The 20,000-nt window shown below is 34.5% G+C and overlaps 1 protein-coding gene across 3 annotated transcripts in view; it reads left to right on the top strand.

Moving 5' to 3' along the window:
• LOC119594972 (protein kinase shaggy-like) overlaps positions 1-20,000 on the top strand; it is a 97,706-nt gene that overhangs the window by 77,113 nt on the left and 593 nt on the right. For all 3 annotated transcript variants that reach the window (XM_037944102.1, XM_037944103.1, XM_037944104.1), the window contains exons 3-8: positions 139-222; positions 3,149-3,259; positions 6,886-7,123; positions 7,438-7,631; positions 14,374-14,560; positions 15,816-20,000. The exon at positions 15,816-20,000 is cut by the window's right edge and continues 593 nt beyond it. In XM_037944102.1, coding sequence (XP_037800030.1) covers positions 139-222; positions 3,149-3,259; positions 6,886-7,123; positions 7,438-7,631; positions 14,374-14,560; positions 15,816-15,958 — 957 coding nt within the window. In that variant the 3' untranslated portion in view covers positions 15,959-20,000. The remainder of the gene's footprint in view (positions 1-138; positions 223-3,148; positions 3,260-6,885; positions 7,124-7,437; positions 7,632-14,373; positions 14,561-15,815) is intronic.

The raw sequence follows: 20,000 nt of genomic DNA, 5'->3' as shown, positions 1-20,000 counted from the left end.
ACCTGGCCTTGAGTCTGGTTCAGATTCAAATAAGGCTTGTGAAACCCCTGATGTATTTACTTTATAAGATACTTAGTTTATAATCATGTCAAAATGACTTTTTGTGTGTGTTCATACATATTTTATCTTGTATTTCAGAACCGAGAGCTGCAGATTATGAGAAGACTAGAACACTGTAATATAGTGAAACTGAAGTATTTCTTCTACTCCAGTGGAGACAAGGTAAATGAAAATAAATTTCTCGTTAGTGCTTTAGGACTGGTAAAGTTTGTGTTTTAGTCAGTGAACAATAATTTTGTTTGCTAAGTAGCAGGAAAGAAATAGTATTCTAATAATTTCTTTTAAAGTTACTCCTGTAATGTTAGAGCATTAGCAACTGTATTTTAGTCTTTTTGCATTTAAAAGGGTTTGTCTGAAACCATTGTTACAAAGTTATTGTTATTGATTTGCAAAATCTGAAGTAAGAATGAAAGCATGACCTCAAAACATGCATAATGTTAATGAAAACCGTGGTCTTGGCAATACTCAGACTTTTGCTTGTTGATATTTCATCAGTTGTTCCTGGATCATTTTGTTGTTTATAAATCACAAGGAATGTTATTTAGGAGTAAAGAAAAAAAAAAAATGCCATCTTTGGGATTTAAATAAACTAACATAACATGAAGCACCATCTTCCTGTTTATTTATTTATTTTTTTAATTATTATTATTATTTTTGTTTTTTTTGTTTTTTGAGTACTTGTTGGCCTTTCATCGCATAGTGAACATATCATTACATGATTAGAAGTAGAAAAAAAAATAAAAAGTAAAAATTAATGTTCCATCAGTAGCATAAAAATTATTAGGTCATTTTTTTTTAGGGCTGTAGGTGGATTAGAGGATCTGTCTTATAAATGATTCAGTTAAGATATAATGGCAGACGGAAAATGTTTACTCGTGGATGTTTTCCTTGAAAAAAAAGATTGAAATGAGCAGTTAATAGTAATGTAATGCAGCTGTTATTCCTTCTTCTTCTCCTTTTTCTTTTCCTCCTCCTCCTCCTCCTGTACTTTTCTATCTTCTTCTCCTTCTTCTAATTTTTACTTCTCCTCCTCCTCCTCCTCCTTTTCTGCTCTTGATCCTCCAATTCTTCCTCTTCATCCTTCTCTGTCTTGTCCATCTTTGTCTTTTGCTTCTACTCATTTTTCACCTTCATATTTTCCTTTCTCCTCCTCCTCCTCCTCCTCCTCCTCTCCTCCTCCTCTTCCTCCTCCTCCCTCCTCCTCCTCTTCCCTCCTCCTCCTCTTCCTCCTCCTCCTCCTCTTCCTCCTCCTCTTCTCTCCTCCCCCTCCCCTTCCTCTCCTCTCCTCCTCCTCCTCTTCCTCCTCTTCCTCCTCTTCCTCCTTCTTCTTCTTCTTCTTCTTCTTCTTCTTCTTCTTCTTCTTCTTCTTTTCTTCTTCTTCTTCTTCTTCTTCTTCTTCTTCTTCTTCTTCTTCTCCTCTCTCCTCCTCCTCCTCCTCCTCCTCCTCCTCCTCCTCCTTCTCCTCCTCCTCCTCCTCCTCCTCCTCCTCCTCCTCCTCCTCCTCCTCCTCCTCCAGTAGAATTTAGATTTTCATTTGAATTTTCATTGTTTCTAAAATATTATAAGGATTTTTTTCTCCCAAGACAGAAAGCTTAACTATGTTTATTAACTGCATTTGGAAAAATAAAATTCTGTCAGAATTACTAACTTTGCAAAGGAAAAGTTTGCTGTTTTCCTTCAGGTTTCAAAACATGTGTGTATATATAGTATGGACATAAGTATTGACCACCACAGTACATAGTCTACACATTCCTTTTCTACAATATTGTACATACACATTAGTCATCGTGTTACTGATACATCCCATGTCACTTTTTTCCATATTGTACATGGATATTGCTTTTCAAATAGTAAAAGAGGCAAAGTAAATTATACCTTCTTGATTCTTAATTCTCTAGCCCATGCCTCTTGTCTTATGATATTTGAGGAAGGCTTGATACATTGGTACACGGAACATAGGTAAAACTGTATTATATTAAAGATTTACCATTTGTTTTGTGACAATTTTTAGTGTAGTCATGATTGATAACTGAGATTTTGACAATTTAAATCATAGTAGGATGTGTGTGGTATCACTCGTAAATTTTAACATAGCAGGATATGTTTGTTTTATAAATGTTCATTATGAGGCATATTTACTAATCTGATTATTGAAAATACTATAAGATAAGAGAGATTGTATGAAAGTATTGAAGGTCATGGTTCAGAAATTGCAGATTGGTAAATAACATTATCAGCCAAATTAAAAAGCTGATAATGAATTTATATTTTCTTGGCTGTGAAAGGATACTGTCTGTAGAATTTTTATTATTTTTTAGAATTATTAGGGTACAACAGACTTAATGTGTGTGTAACATTGTAATTTTGTTAAATTCTTACATTTGAAACAAAACAGAGCTCAGTTAGCTTCTTTTATACATGCATATATTAGTGGTCACAAAAACATGCACAAGTAAACATGCATACCTAAGCACACACACACATGCCCGCACACACAGAGAAAAGAGTGAGAACGAATAGAGAAACATATATAATAGATAATAGTGAGGGAGGGAGGGAAGAAGGGTACAAATGTCACTTAAACATGGTAAACCTTATGTATTTCCACATTTTGAGTGTGCATTTAGAATCATGTAGAATGATACTCAGCACTCCCTAAAAATTTACAATGTAAGCTACCATGAGTCACATACCTACTCATAAAATCATACCTGGTTGGAGGCTGATGTCATGGTAATTTTGAGGGAGTGAACTGTGAATGGAATCAGTAGGGATCCTAGATAGTGCATAATTATCCATATACACTTTCTGGTGCAATTAAAGATAGTGCATTATTATCCATATACAGGCACCTCAAACCTCAAACAATATTACATGATTCACCATGCTCTATGCAAACATAACATTATACATGACCTGCCCTCCCCACACATACATATGTAACCCACTCTCCCCTATGAACATGTAGTATGATATTACCCTCCCTCCCTCATATGCATGTGTGGAGGGACAAGAAGTGCATCATTATTGTTTCATCCTTGTAATTTAATGCCAAGTAACCAATTTCCTTTTTTCTTTTCTTTTTCAGAAGGAAGAAGTGTTCTTGAACCTAGTGTTAGAATTTATTCCAGAGACAGTATATAAAGTAGCAAGGCATCACAGCAAACAAAAACAAACTATACCAATCAGCTATATTAAGGTAATTCATTTGTGTTTGTATTGTGTGAGGGAGATCAAGTTTGGAAAGAGAATAAAGTTTTATAGTGACTTGTTTCATTTCATCTTTGCAGACTAGATAGACTACTGTGCTTCTATTTTTGTCCATGTGTTTAATTAATGAATTGATTATATACCTTCACTAGAACTGCAGGATTCTGATTTCAGCAGCAATAGAACTGTTTACACACACACACACACACACACACACACACACACACACACACACACACACACACACACACACACACACACACACACACACACACACACACACACACACACACACACACCATCTATATATATATATATATAATATATATATATATATATATTATATATATAATACATATATATACATATATATACATATATAATATACATATATACATAATATACATATATATACATATATATACATATATATACATATATACATATATATACATATATACATACATATCTCTCTCTCTCTCTCTCTCTCTCTCTCTCTCTCTCTCTCTCTCTCTCTCTCTCTCTCTCTCTCTCTCTCTCTCTCTCTATATATATATATATATATATATATATATATCATATCTATATATATATACATATCATATCATTTCTATATATATATACATATCATATCATATCTATATATATATACATATCATATCATATCTATATATATATATAATAAAATATAATATATATATAATATATATATATATATATATATATCTATAATATATAATAGCTATTATATATATATATATTATAATATATAGATATATGTATATATATATATATTCTATATCTATATATCTACATATATTTATACATACATACATACATACATATATATATATATATATATATATATATATATATATATATTATATATATATATTATATTTTATATTATATATATATATATATATATATATTATATATATATAAAATATATATATATACATATACATATATCCATATCCATATACATATACATACATACATGCATGTATATGTATATATGCATATATGTATATATATAGTTGTATATATGTACATATATAGATATATATATGTATATATATGGTATATAATGTACAGTATAGGTTATATATGTACATGTATAGGGATATATATGTACATGTATAGGTATATATATGTACATGTATAGGTATATATATGTACATGTATAGGTATATATATGTACATGTATAGGTATATACATGTACATGTATAGGTATATACATGTACATATATAGGTATATATATATGTATATGTATACATGTGACCACAGCGGCTCAAACATAAACCTTGTAAAAAAAAAAAAAAAAAAAAAAAATGTATATGTATACATATAGGTATGTATATGTGTATATGTATACATATAGGTATGTATATGTGTATATGTATACATATAGGTATGTATATGTATATATGTATACATATAGGTATGTATATGTATATATGTACACATATAGGTATGTGTATGTACATATGCATACATATAGGTATGTATATATGTCGAACAGATTGCGAGTAGAACAACGAAGGGAAGTACAAGAAAACACACAAATATATTTGTGTGTTTTCTTGTACTTCCCTTCGTTGTTCTACTCGCAACAGGTATGTATATGTATATATGTACATATATATATATGTATATGTATGTAAATATGTAAATATATAGGTATATTTATGTATATATGTAAGAATATAGGTATATATATGTATATATGTACAAATGTAGGTATATATATGTATATATGTACATAAATAGGTATATATATGTATGTATATGTACATATATAGGTATATATATGTATATGTACATATATATAGTATATTTATGTGTATGTAAGTGTATATATGTATATATGTGTGTATACATATATCTATGTATACATATGTATATTATGTATACATATATGTATATGTATCTTTTAACGGTAGGTTCATGTCTGAGCCGCCGTATATACATGTATATATGTATACACATATACATATATATACCTATATATGTACATATATGCATATATGTAAGACAAAACTCAGGACAGGAAAAGGCATGACTTCTGAGTGACTTGCTTCATGGGAATCTGAGCCAAAATTTGAAATGTCCATTGAGGAAATTCATATGGTATTAAGGTTTCCAAATTTGTTGACATCAAGTTCTTCCTGAAGTTATAATAAACTGCCTGTTCAGTGCAATGAGAGTCTGGGGTTTTCTATCCTTTTTGTTCATTTTTACTCCTTGGGCATTCTAACAGGCTCCCATGTATCCTTGTAAATTAAGAATCCTTTTCTATTGTGAAATTTGTGGGTAGAAAGATTATATAAGGAATATTTATGAATGACAAGTTCATTGAATTGGTACATTTATGTAGCTTTGTAACATGAATGGAGGAGGAGAGTCCACCTTCTTGGCTGCTCCCCTTATCAGCTGATTTTGATAGTGCTTGTTCTTCATTGTTCATGGTGTGCCCTGGTGTAGGTGTACACTACACACTGCTCAGCAGTTTAAAATATGGTTATTATTTAATTCCCCCGAGTGCCCTTTCAAAAGTGCAGATGTAACCGAGATTGAGAATCCCTGGTTGAGTTTGCCAATATTAGATTCAGCAATCAAGTTTGGACATCAGTGACAGTGGTCTCATTTGTGGAATTAAACTTTAAACCTATACTATTACCACAGTCATCATTACAGTTTGATATAGCATCTTCTCTATATAATACTTATTGTAATGCCCTAGTTTTTATAGAGGCAAAGATGTTCTTGCAAAGATGATGATTGGCTGAATGCTATATAAATGAATAAAAGTTATTTCAAATTGTTCTCACCAACTTACTAAGTGTGTCTTGGCTTTGATGAAAATGAGTACAGCATATTCTGTACCTACGTTTGCATCAGAGCAATACCCAAAACCTTGTAAATACATGTCATATTTATTGTAAATACATGTCATATTTATTGTAAATACATTTCATATTTATTGTAAATACATGTCTTATTTATATGTAAGGTTCATATTAAATATGTTTTAAGAAATACAGAAAGGAGGGAAACACAAGATGGATTACACTGAAGACCATATCACTTTGTAGTTTGCTCAGATGAAAATACCTTTGGCATAGTTGTGCATTCCCTGTTGCTCCCGTCATTGATTCTTATCTTTCTTTCTCCTTCTCTCCTTCCCTAATTCTCCTGTGACATTTATTTCTGTGTGCTCTTTACTTAGAAGCATCTCTATCCTGGATTTACTGTAGTCTGTGCTTAAGTGTTGTGCCATTGTACATGTATGAATTTCTTTTTAAATGTCATTTTTGTCTCATTCCAGTTGTAGAAAAAAAAGAGAATGGAAAGAAAAAAAAAAGAAAAGAAAAGGATAGCAGGGAAACATTATTCCAAAGGCATAGGAATGAAACAACAGACCATGAAGGCTTCCTGCATAATCTTGTGTTTCCCTGCTTTTTGTTTTCTTATTTTGCTTACAATATTATCTGCACAAATTTTCCAGGTGTATCTTTGCCCATCATTTCAATAAGATATGTATGTTTTTGTATTTCAGTTTGTATATTCACTCATCTTTCAAAAATTATATACATGCTTTTTGTTCCAGTTGTATATGTACCAGTTGTTCCGAAGCCTTGCCTATATTCACTCCCTGGGTGTCTGTCATCGTGATATAAAGCCACAGAACCTTCTCCTGGACCCAGAAACGGGTGTTCTCAAACTATGTGACTTTGGGAGTGCCAAACATTTGGTTCGCGGAGAACCCAATGTATCGTACATCTGCTCCCGCTATTACAGGGCTCCAGAACTCATATTTGGGGCAACTGATTATACCACCAATATTGGTAAGTTTATGAAATGGTTTGGCATCTGGATGGCATTTGTGTGTCAACTATATCTCTAATTGATCCTTTGGGGGGATTTTTGTTATTTGCAACCCAAATATGAAACTGAAATGTCATTTATCCACATAGTCAGTTATTATAGATAAAGCGTACTTCTCTCTTTTCTTGCTCTATTGCTAACACATGCATTTTCTTAGACAAGCATGAATTCCCTTCCCTAAAAAAATTCCCTACAGGCACATTCACTGACTGTCTCACTGAACATTGAACAAAGTGTACTAATCATAGACTTGCTTTATTTTGCAAATCAACAGACGTATGGAGTGCAGGATGCGTTTTAGCGGAACTTCTCCTGGGGCAGCCTATCTTCCCAGGTGACTCGGGTGTGGACCAGTTAGTAGAAATCATCAAAGTCCTGGGCACACCGACACGTGAACAAATCAGGGAAATGAACCCGAATTACACAGAGTTCAAATTTCCGCAGATTAAGTCTCATCCGTGGCAGAAGGTAGGATTTGCCGGAGGGCATTTCTCTTGCGTCCTTTTGTTTGCTCAGGGTGGTTTCTGGAGGGATTTCTGGATGGCCGTGTCTCGTGTAGCACGCCATGTATTTACTGTAGTCTGTGCTTAAGTGTTGTGCCAGCATTGTATGTCGTGTGCCTTTGTTAGTAGAACATGAACTAGTCCAGCTTAACTAATATTATAATAAAGAATTGTGAATGTGTGTGTTTCTGTGTGTGTATATATATATGTATGTATGTATATATGTATGTATGTATGTATACACACCTACAGACATGCCTTTTTTTTTTTTTTTTCCCCTTTTTCTTTTTTCTTTTTTTTTATTTTTTTTTTTTTGGTGTGTATGTATTTCTATAGGTACATCAGTGGGATTTTGTCTGTGTGTATTTATGTAAATCTGTTAGTAAAATTTCTCGTAATTCATTTAATTTGATGGAAATCAGTTTAAAAAAATATTTATTGTGAAGGACATTTTGCTGCTTCAAGTAAATCCTGTTTCTGTGTCAAACTGACTTTTCAGATAAAGTCAAATATAAGCTCATGTGCTTTAAAGCATCAAATAATTTATCCCCTTGCATGCATAGTTGTACTTGATTGTCAAGTTTGCATCCAGCATAATCAAGACTCCAGCATCAGAACCAGCATATCTCTGTTAGTAAGGCAAAAAAGATCAAGATTGCTTTAATAGGAGTCAGCTGTGCTCTGCCTTAATCTTTTCAAATTCAGATTCTGTTTTTTTCAAATCATTTGTCAAATTATAATGGGTTTTATCATCATTATGATTGTTGTTTTATTATTTATTTGTTTATTTTTTTCAGTCTGAATAGTTTCCTTTAGCTGTTTCAAAAGGAAAAGCAAGATTGGATTGCATTTCAGTCATTATTTATTTTTTATTTATTTATTTTTATTTAGTTTTTGACTCCTCGCGGATAAGTGTGGGTCTCCCAGCAACCTCTTTATCCACTCTTATCCAACTTTGTTGTCAGTAAGAGATGCACGTTTGTGGTCTTTCTTAATGATTACCAGCTTTTTGTAAGGCAAAACACAAGTTATGTGGAATATAGATGTATCCAGAACTTGCACGTTTGTGGGTGTTGCGCGGTTGCCGTTACACGATCCGCGAGGGGCAGAGGATCATCAACCAGGTGGAAGGAAGCAAGAGAGGCTTTTTCTGGGCTAGGGCCAAATGCTAACTGGAGCCGGTGATGTTATTTTCAGACATTGATGACTCGCATGGCTGATTCTCCTAACAATGATAAAAAGCACCAGAAGCTTAGAGTAAGTAAGTGCTGGGCGTGATGGCTTGCTATGCTGGATGCATTAGACCCTTTTTTTATTTATTTATTTATTTATTTTTTTTTTTTTTTACCTCTCACCAATTAAATCCTTAGTTGATGTTGGAAGTTCTGTACGTTTTCTTTCTTCTTCTTGTTTATTATTATTATTCTCTCTCTCTCTCTCTCTCTCTCTCCTTTCACTCTCTCTCTCTCTCTCTCTCATTCACTCTCTCTTTCACTCTCTCTCTCTCTCTCTCCTCTTCCTCTCTCTCTCATCGTCTTCTCTCTATCCTTCCTCTCTCTCTTCTCTCTCTTTTCACTCTCTCTCTCTCTTTCACTCTCCTCTCTTCTCCTCTCTCTCTCTCTCCTCTCTCTCTCTTTCTCCCTCTCTCTCCCTCTCTTCTCTCTCTCTCTCTCTCTCTCTCTCTCTCCTCCCTCTCCCTTTCCCTCTCTCCCTCTCTCTCTCCTTTTCCCTCCTCCCTCCCTCCTCTCTCTATCTCTCTCCTCTCTCTCCTCTCTCCTCTCTTCTCTCCTCTCTCCTCTCATCTCTCTTTTCCTCTCTCTCTCTCTCTCTCTCTCTTCTCTCTCTCTCTTCTTCCTCCCTTTGTCTCTCTCTATCTCCCTCCTCTCTCTCTTTCTCCCCCCCCCCCCTCCCTCTCTCTCTCTCCCTCTCTCTCTCTCCCTCTCCCTCCCTCCCTCTCTCTCTCTCTCACTCTCTCTCTCTCTCTCTCCTCTCTCTCTCTCTCTCTCTCGCTCCTTCCCTCCCATCCCAAACCCCACCCCACCCCACCCACCCCATCCCATATCTCTTTCTCTCTTTTTTCCTCACATTGAACATAGGCAGTGACCTGTCTTTATGAAATTGTCTTGAAAGTGTTTTTGGAGGTATGAGATCTCAATTTTAGATTTTTTTTAACCATGTGGTTATGAAAAACTGTGTTCTAACAGTATGTGAAATTTTTTGATGTTTTAACAACATAATCATGGGAAAGTTTATTTTAACCTGAATGTCATAGATTTCCTCCTTGCCGAGTGATAACCTGTTAAGTTTTTATATATCCTTTTTAAAAAAAATTGTTAATGTAAATGATTCTGGATTTTTATTTTATTTATTTATTTTTTTTTTTTTATGTCAGTCAAGAGTATTGTTTGTTGTTCACATTCAGAGATATAACTAACTTACATTTGCCATTTAGAGAGCAAAAAAGCAAGTCATATTTAATAATAATTTTTATCTTGTAAAAAGAAATGTGGGTTAAAAACAAATCCATGCTAATCTTATTAGTCTTCTTTCACTTGTGTCTTTCTGAATTGGTTTCCTTGGTAGATCTTACCTTAGTACGACAATGACTTTTATTTGCCTGGGAATATATTTTTTTACCTTTATAGATAAAATTACAATATATTGACAGTAGACTCCTGTTAGTCTCTGTGTAAGTGTAGGATTTCAAAAGTACATTTTGTTTCTAATAAAGTATGAAGATTTCTTAACAGCAGTGTGTAAGAACCAGTAGTTAGCTTTGCATAGCCAAGCCAGGAGAGAGGCTTTCCTAACACTTACTTGAGGCAGACATTCTGCTCTCTTTTACAAGAGCATCTGTGGTTGGCTGATATTAAATGATCAAGTGGCTTCTCATTTTTATATATGTATATATATATAAATAAAAAAGGTAGCGTGGTGTATTTTTATCTGGTATTATTTGTTTTGAAGGCATCAATGTCAAAGGTGAATTTGAACATTGGGTAGTGTTAACGTGAGAGTAGTGTAGTCAGCAGCACCCTAATTGAACTAGTCTCAAGATATGGTGGATTTTATTTTTGATATTTCTGCTTCTTTTACCACTGTCAACAATATATATATATATATTTTTTTTTTGTGGAGAATTAAGGGAGATGGTAAAGTTAAAAAAACAGTTTTTATTTTCATAAATGAACGTAGATGCTACAGTTCTGCAACGCCTTTGTTTTCGTATAAGGGATATGATGTGTTGTCTAGGATAGGGAAATTAGTAATAGTTTTCAAATGATATTAATAGTTGGTAGTTTTCACAAAAATCTACCTATCTCCCCTCCTCTCCCATATTTGCATTATTCATGCAGCAGTTTCACAAAACATTTCAAAGATTGGCAGTTAGACAGTTAGCCTGGAAGTCATGTGAGTGCTAGTGAAAGATATACATATAAACAGTGTTATGTCTAGTTTGAAAGTTGGTACCTAGTCATGTATAAAGGTATACTTGATGTCACCTAGTCCTGTAAAGAATGTTTGTTTAAAGGGAGGGATCTGCATGAGATACCTATTATATACAAAACTTCATTACAACTACTTCAGACAGTAGAATTTGGCCTGTTATATATGTTGTACTTTTTTTTACACTAAAAGAAATAAATCCTCCAGTGGCTTTTACACGGGCATTAAGTTGTCTTACATACCTGTGAACATCTTCAATATTGTAAGTTTGTAAGAGGTAAAAATCCAATTCTCTAATTCATCTTCAAGGAAGATGTCCTGTCAAAAAGCTTTTGACAAGGTAATGGCATCAAAGATCTGTTAATCTGAAGTCTTTAGTACCATTTGTAAGGTGAGCTGCTACAGTCACGTCATGTCAATAATTTCTGGGAACAATGATAATATAATTTCTTTCTTCCCCCCCTCTTTCTGCTTTATGTTATTAAATGTTTGCCTTTTTCAGGAAGAAATATTGAAGTCATATCACACCACCTATGCCAATGCATTGATTCTTAGTGGGGGATCCCTTTGTTAGGGACAATATGTGACTTGGTTAAACCTTTGTGCCAAGGCATACCAAGGCATACAGACTGTATCCACTCAGATTTTAATTTATTGGTTATTTTTACACAATAGGTGGCTCCACTATTTATTCATAATAATAATCATCCTGGAAATAATAGCAACAGTATCAATTTTTAGAGCATTAGGAAAAACACGTTCCCCCCCAAAAAATTCTAGTAAAAAAATCAGGTGAGGTCACTTTAGGGGTTACTAATGGACTCTTGTGATGGCTGTGCATTTTTGGAGCAATTTTTGTATGACAACATTCACAGTAGACGGTAACAGTACATGTAATAAGTCTTCATACATCATCTGGAGGTTCATATCAAACAAGCTGCAAAGAAAATGGAAGTACCTAGGAATAACTGTGCTTTATACTATTTTTCAATACTTTGTATTTTTTGTTTCATGGAAATCGGCCAATAATTCTTGAGGAAATATCTTTTAACCCCAAAAGGATGGGAAAGTTCAGTAGTTTGTGTTGAAAAAGTGAAAAAGTGTAATAAAATTGATAAATTAGCAGCAAAAAGATCCTTTGCCATGATGAACACAAACACAGTAACATGTACACATAAATAAAAAGAAACACAGCCACAGTAGAAGTGTAATAAGAATTTAATTATTTGAATATGTTCAGGTTCCTCATAGATGTAGTAAATGCTGAAATGGATCCATTTTGTTTTTTACTACGTATGAGGAATTCAAAACATGTTCTTTTTCCTTATGTATTATGGCACTTACTCTCTTTTTTCCTTTGCCATTTCCACCCCACTCTGTACCAGACAGGCCAAGTGCAGCAATGCTTAATGATAAGTGCCCACAGATCAAAATGAAAGGATATGCTGAGAACCTGTATAAACAAAAGAAGAAATATAATGGTAAAGGGTTTTTGCCACCCCGTTATTTATTGTGCATATTTGGCTAAGCAGGTGTATTTTTTACACTGGTTAGGCATTGATGTCAGGGTTTTTGGCTTTATAGCTATTAGGAGGATAAAGAAATGTTCCTGTTTATTTTGGTAACAGAACCATAAATTTATTTGGCCTGTCCCAAATAAAACTCCTGTTTGGTAAGTTGGTCTGTTCAGATACCTGAGCGTGTTTGTAGGCAAGTAACAGCCACTGCAGGTTGTATCATACTACTAATGCAAAAGGTCTTTCTCATTGGTATACATACTTGACACAATAATGGCACTGACTCTCTCAATTATGCAGAGTTGAGCAAACAGTTGAATAGTAAATTTTTTGATTTAGACTTGAACTGTAAAAGTAAATGGAGTTAAAGTTTTGTTTCAGATAAAGACTAACCATATTTAATAGATAGAATAGTAAAATTATAACTATCTTTATATTTTGAAATAGATAAACCAAATTGAGTCCTGGAAAGGTCAGGGCTTTTTTTGGATCATTTGCAGTTGACATTTTTTTCTAATTTAACATTACCGCTAAGAACTTGCTAAGCTCATGCCAATTCAATAAATAGTGGAGTTACAAACTAACATTATTAATAGTATGGCCTTGTAAACTGTACTTGCATTATGTGATTATTTATTTAAATGAGGTGCCTGGCGGTAGAATGTTAGTTGCCAATATTTACAAATTTTATTATTTTGCCGAAGGGACTTTTCTGTCTTTGTTTCTGGCATCTGAAATCTGAAAAACAAAAAGAGTATGATAATTATGTGATATCTCAAAAACTACATGGGTTTTTGGTAACTCATTGTTTATTTCACAACCTCTGGGTGCCTTATTTATTTTTTTTTTTTTTTTTTTATTTGTTAAAATTTATTTATATTTATTTTTTGTTGTTGTTGTTATATTATATATGCCAGAAGATCTTGACTTGGTCATTCCTGATTTTTTAAAAGTTTTATTGCTTGATAATTCAATGTGCATAAAATTGTTTATGAAGATTCCCAGAATTGAAATATGAAACGTTTTATATTCCAGAGGTATCCATGAATTGCATTTTGTGCCAGGACCTGTAAGTGGGTAATCATTAATCAAAGATGATGTTTTTTTCACCTAGATGTGCAGGTGTTTCAAAGTATGTAAATTATGACAGTTGAATTGCTGTCTTCCTTTTAACATTTTTTGTTGTGAAGTATGTGGAAATATATATATCTGTTTTCTCTCTCTCTCTCTCTCTCTCTCTCTCTCTCTCTCTCTCTCTCTCTCTCTCTCTCTCTCTCTCTCTCTCTCTCTCCCTCCCTCTCCCTCTCCCTCTCCCTCTCCCTTTCCTCTCCCTCTCCCTCTCCCTCTCCCTCCCTCCCTCCCTCCCTCCCTCCCTCTCTCCCTTCCCGTCCCCCTACCTCCCTACTCCATTTCCTTTTTTCCCCTTTTTTCTTCTCCCTCTGTACTCTGTACCAGTTTTTTTATATATTGTATATATATATATATATATATATATATATATATATATATATATATATATATATATATATATATATATATATATATATATGAAAGCTTACTGTAACATTACTGTTAAAGTTCTCCATTGGTTTGTCTTTCAGGGCTGCCCTTGTTTATTTGCATGAGTGTTACAGTTTTATTTCATATTTAGTCTTTTATTGTTTACTCTTAGATTTAAAGAGATCTAAACAGAAGAGGAGATTCTCCATAATTCTAATAATAATTTTCTTTGTTCTGACTCAGGTGTTCCGTCAACGCACCCCAGAAGACGCCATAAACCTTGTGTCACGACTGCTGGAATACACACCATCTGCGCGCATCACGCCCCTACAGGCCTGCGCGCACAAATTCTTTGACGAACTCAGGGATCCAAACACCAGACTACCCAACAATCGGGAGTTACCACCCCTCTTCAATTTTACCGAACATGGTAATTATGGATGACTTAGTATTCTTTGGGTGTGTCCGATGTTTTAGGGTACCGGTTTTGCTGCCCAGTTTCATGTCCTTTGAGGGCGATTGTTTTTTCGTGGGTAAGTTGCCTGCAGATCACCACATGTGTCTAATATGTAGGATTGTATAGAAGACGCCCAGTTCATGTACTTAGGGGGTAGTTTCTTAGGTAAATTTCAATGCAGTTTAGTATGAAGGAGGATCTGTAGCCTACTCTAAGGGCTTTTTTAATTTTTTTATCAATAAGTTTTGCTGTTGCAAAAGAATTGAAGCTGATTGTATTATTCTGTTAAGATTGAATTGCTTGTGATTATATTTGAATACACTTTTTTTTTTTTAATTCCTACAAAAGAAAAAGGGTTTTATGTCTTCAGGAAATGTGAAATTGCTTTTGTTATTGTTATTCTTTTCTTAATGTTAGTGTTTTGCTTATTTTTATTATTATTATTATTATTATATATATATATATATATATATATATATATATATATATATATATATATATATACATATATATATATATATATATATACATACATATATATATATATATATAATACATACATATATATATATATATACATACATATATATATATATATATATACATAATATATATATATTATATATTATATATATATATATATATATATAATATATACATAATATTATATATATTACATACATATATATATAAAATATATATATACATACATATATAATATATTACATACATACATATATATATATATATACATACATATATATGTAGGTATATATATATGTATGTATATATATGTATATGTATGTATATATATATGTATGTATATATATATATATATATATATATATATGTATATATTTTATATGTTATATATATATGTATATGTTATTGTATATGTATTTATATATATATATGTATATATATATATATATGTATATATATATATGTATATATATATATATATATATTTATGTAATAGATAGATAGAAGATAATTTTTTTTCTCAATAATTTTGCTGTGTGTGTGTGTGTGTGTGTGTGTGTGTGTGTACGTGTGTACGTGTGTACGTGTGTGTGTGTACATGTTTGTGTGTGTGTGTGTGTGTGTGTGTGTACATGTTTGTGTGTGTGTACATATGCATGTATTTGTACATACTATGAGAGTACACTAATACTGAAGATTGGACAGGAACTACCTATTAATATTAAACTTGTTTTCAAATTTTCAGAAATCAAGATCCAGCCAGAGCTGAACAACAAATTGATTCCTTCTCACTATCGAGGTGAGCCGGCAAACAGCAGCAGTGGTGGTGGCTCATCTGCCGTTGACTCTTCTGAGGGTGCTGCAGCTGCTGCTGTAAATGATAATTGAGATGGATGGTGGCCAGCCCAGTCAGCCTCTCCTGCAGCCTCCACACCAGCCTTCCTGCCCCCTTGTGCCTGCATCCAGCAATATCTGGACCCAGCTGTGTACAGAGCTCCAGTTTTGGGATAAAGCTTGGCCAAGGGGGCTGTGGAGGCCAGTCTTCTTGGGCAGATAGCTGTACTTCACGTATGGCTGTAATCATGTGGCCCTCATAATGTGTAAAGTGTACATACATTGAACATTACTAGTGAATGACTCTCCCAGGCTTGAGGCACCCAGCAGCCACACCATTTGCTTGTTATTGCATACACTGTTGTGCCAGTGTGGCCCAGCCCAGGTGTCCTTGATCTGTTGGTAGGAGCTTGGTGCTGATGGTAACCTTCTGATTGCCCAGCCCACTGCATGGTGGTCATCGTGACCTCAGGGTCATGGAGCACCCAGCTCCTCGCACACCAGTGGAGCCAGCCTCTGATGCATTGTATTTGTCTTGGACTATCATAGTTAGGTCCATGATGTCTGCACCAAGTTTTGTAGGCCACTGTTGCATGGGAGTTTGTATGCTGTGATGAGGTGTATAGTATGACCAACAGCAATGTGCTCCCTCTTGATATTGTGCTGCCTCCCACCTCCCCTGCTGTCCCCTTGCCTTTTCACCTGCAGCAGCTAGTTCACCCCAAGCCAGTGCTAGTGATGAGTTGTGAGTTGTTGGTGTGTCACACTGAGTTAGTGCCAATGTTACTTGTAGTGTCACCTCCGTTGGCCCACCCTGGGCTCACTTTGTTCCTGCTCTTCTGCCAGGGACACCAGCTTCCCTTACAGCCTCAGTGTCTCTGGAATTGCAAAAAAAATAAAAAATAAAAAAAAAATAAAAAAAAATAAAAAAATCAGCTAATTATGTAATAAGAGGCCAGCGTAGGCTTCACTGGCCCCTTAGACAGCACGTACACCACCACTATACCATCACCGGTAGAAGGCGAGGACTCCTCTCGTCACTGTATCCTGTGATCTGAAGCCAGCGCGATGTGGATCTGTAACCCAGATCCATGTCTGTCATGGCAAGGGTTGTGCTGGCCATGGCAGAATAGGCTAGGACTGGACGACATGCTTGTATTGCTTGCATGGAAGTCATCACGATGAGGTATATCGCACACCCCCTCTGAACAAGCTGATGAACTTATGGGAATGGCAAGCAGCCTTTTGCTTGTCTTGTGTTTTAATGTTGGAATTATTATTCTGTATATAGTGTTCATTTTCACTTTTGCCATCACAAGTACAATTCATACATAGACAGTTCTTCAGGTGGTCTGTGCAGACAACCAGGTCCCTTGGCCATCTTGTAGTTCATCACAAACTATTTGAATGGGAGCTACTGTTCAACAAATCTTGTGTGATCCTCTGTACTCTTCAGTCGCTGGTGGAGCGGTGTCAGGTGTATTAATAGTTTTTCCCCCCTCACCCTTCCAATTAACCATAAAGTGTAAGTTATCAAACAGTAAGATATTACTAGTTACACCGATGGTTCTGCCCTGTGCCATCCAATCAGTGACACCTGCAAGGAAGGAATGCCATTCAGTGATTACCTGCTTTTCATGGGTGGAATACAGTGAGGTTCACTTTTGATATACAGACCATTAGAGAAGAATGAGCCTTATTGCATTGCTGTCCCAAGCTTGTAATTACTATGTAAAGCATTTGCTCATGTCATTATTTTTTTTATTTTTTTATTTTTTGTTTTTTGTTATTTTATTTTTTCTCATATGATGTGATAACCTGAAGTAGGGTGGTTGCTCTTGTTTTTTCTTCATTTACTTTCTTCTCTTTCTGTATCTTTTTTTTTTTTCTTCTTAGCATGGAAGATAACATAGTTTTGTATTAACTGATGATTGGTACTGCAATATCAAGTCCGAGAGTTTATAAAAACCCTTTGTAATGTAAGAAATTATCCATTATGTGGACTGTACCAGCAGTTTGAGCTTTAACGATACATGAGGATCTTCTTTGTGTAAAGCAAATAGGAATAACAGCCTTATTTTAATTAAATCAAAAGTTCATTACAAGATACAAGAAACCTCTCTGCAACCAGGGATCCCCAAAATCCTAATTGGATTTCCTTTATCTCTGATATATCGGGAGGACTGGATCCAGGAGACGTGATTTGGAGTAGGAAAATCGGATTTAATGCGGAAAGACTGATTTTGATTTAGGTATCTTTATTTTAAGGGGGGGGGGATCACTGTCTAGTTACAAGTGGTACAAGAATAGAGGTATGTGAGGAAAATCTACCTTATTTTGAGCACTGTAAATATCACATGGGAATTGGAACTTTATTGGACGCAAATTGGGTTCAATTTTTTAACAGAGTTCTTTTGAATATTTATTTACACCAAAATAGGTTTTGGATTCTTTTCTTTTTCTTTATTGATTTCTGTAAAATAATCTCCTGAATATGGTCCTTCCCTTGACAACTCAAAAGAAAAGAAAAGAAAGGCTTGTCCAATCCATGTTGTAGGGCATTGAGACTTATTCAGAAAACAAAAAAAAATTCATTTCAGAATGTTAGAGTCCTAGGGCAAGTGAAACAGGATGGGCTAATACATATATACATACATACATCTCATTGCCAAGTTTTTTCTGCTACTCATCCAGGGCACGAAATAATTTCCTTTCAAACCTTGTAGTAAAAAAAAGAAAAAGAAAAAAAAAAAAAGATATGATAAGTTCAGCATGAAAGAGCCTATTTGGGGTTTTCAGTGATTTTACATTCTATTTCACCCTATAAAATACAGTTTTTTCTTGGACTCCCCATGATAAGGCATGCTGAACAAGTCGGTATATACAGAACTGGGCGTTTCTGGGTATTGCTGCAAGAAAATCTCAATGTCATCTTTGATTTGTGGCTTGTTCACTCAATAGAATGAAACACAATTTGTGCAGAAGAAATATATATAGACTGCAACATTTAGTGATAGAGGTAGACACTATTGCTGGGAGGGGACATGTAAAGATCAGGTGTGTGTGTGATTGTGCAGTGGGTTGTCATAAAGGTATGATTATTGATGGAGAAAAAAAAAAATATGATGTTTTACTCTATTGGGTGTTGGAAATTTGTTGTGCTAAGGATGTATAAAAGTTTTGAAGTATTTACTAATCCCAAAGTTCCCCTTATGAATTTGTAAAGACTGTGCGAGGATATACCAGGGTAAGTTTAGCTTATAATACCTCATGTACAGATTAAAAAAGTGAAGAGCAGCAAGGGTTTAGTTCATGATATTTGATGTATTGGTAGATAATGTTTATGCAGAACAGATCTGACAACCCAGGCACCACAATAAGGAGATGTTACCAGTTGACAGATGAGTTTTGCCGTTGATAGGTGACTTAATGGTTTTATTATTTGTTTACATGATAAGGAGTATATCAGTTGACCTGAGAGTTGAAGTGCTCAACTGTCTGTCAATGGTGTGACACTTGGCCGTGACACTGCTCAAGAGAACACGCTCTGAGAGGAAACCGTTAATATAGAAATTCATAGGAACTATTTTGTAAGTCTTCTGTCAAGTCTTTGAAGGTATCTATCTATCCCCCCCCCCCCCCAAGGTTAAGAATAGACATTGCTCAAGTTTCTCATGTTCGTGTATTTATTATTACTGCTGGGGAAGTTTGTAGAAGTTGTGGATTATTATTTTTTTATTTCCTTAATGATAGCCCATGCAACCTGAATTGTGTGCGCTTGCTGGTATTTAATGGTAAATTTTATATCTAGCAACCCAACAAAGGAGTCAATGCTCTTAGATGGAAAATTTTTCTTCTTCTTTTGTTGTATAAGCAGTTATGTTACTGAACCTGGTTAAGAAAAATAACAACCGTATGCGTAGATCTTTGCCGGGAAAGGTCATTATCGGTGCATCTCGCCCCCAGTAACCCCTGTGCTGTAGTTGTTACCTATATTGATCAACCATGGAAGCGCTGTCTACGTGAGCAGCGTTACGGCCTACTTTTTGAGAGGGAATCCTATCCTGAGTCCACCACACCTTAGCCAATAATATTT

This window comes from Penaeus monodon, chromosome 35, assembly GCF_015228065.2.
Source record: "Penaeus monodon isolate SGIC_2016 chromosome 35, NSTDA_Pmon_1, whole genome shotgun sequence".
NCBI lineage: Eukaryota > Metazoa > Arthropoda > Malacostraca > Decapoda > Penaeidae > Penaeus > Penaeus monodon.
Note: the sequence above shows the minus strand (reverse complement) of the source record. Positions and strands in the feature narration are given on the sequence as shown.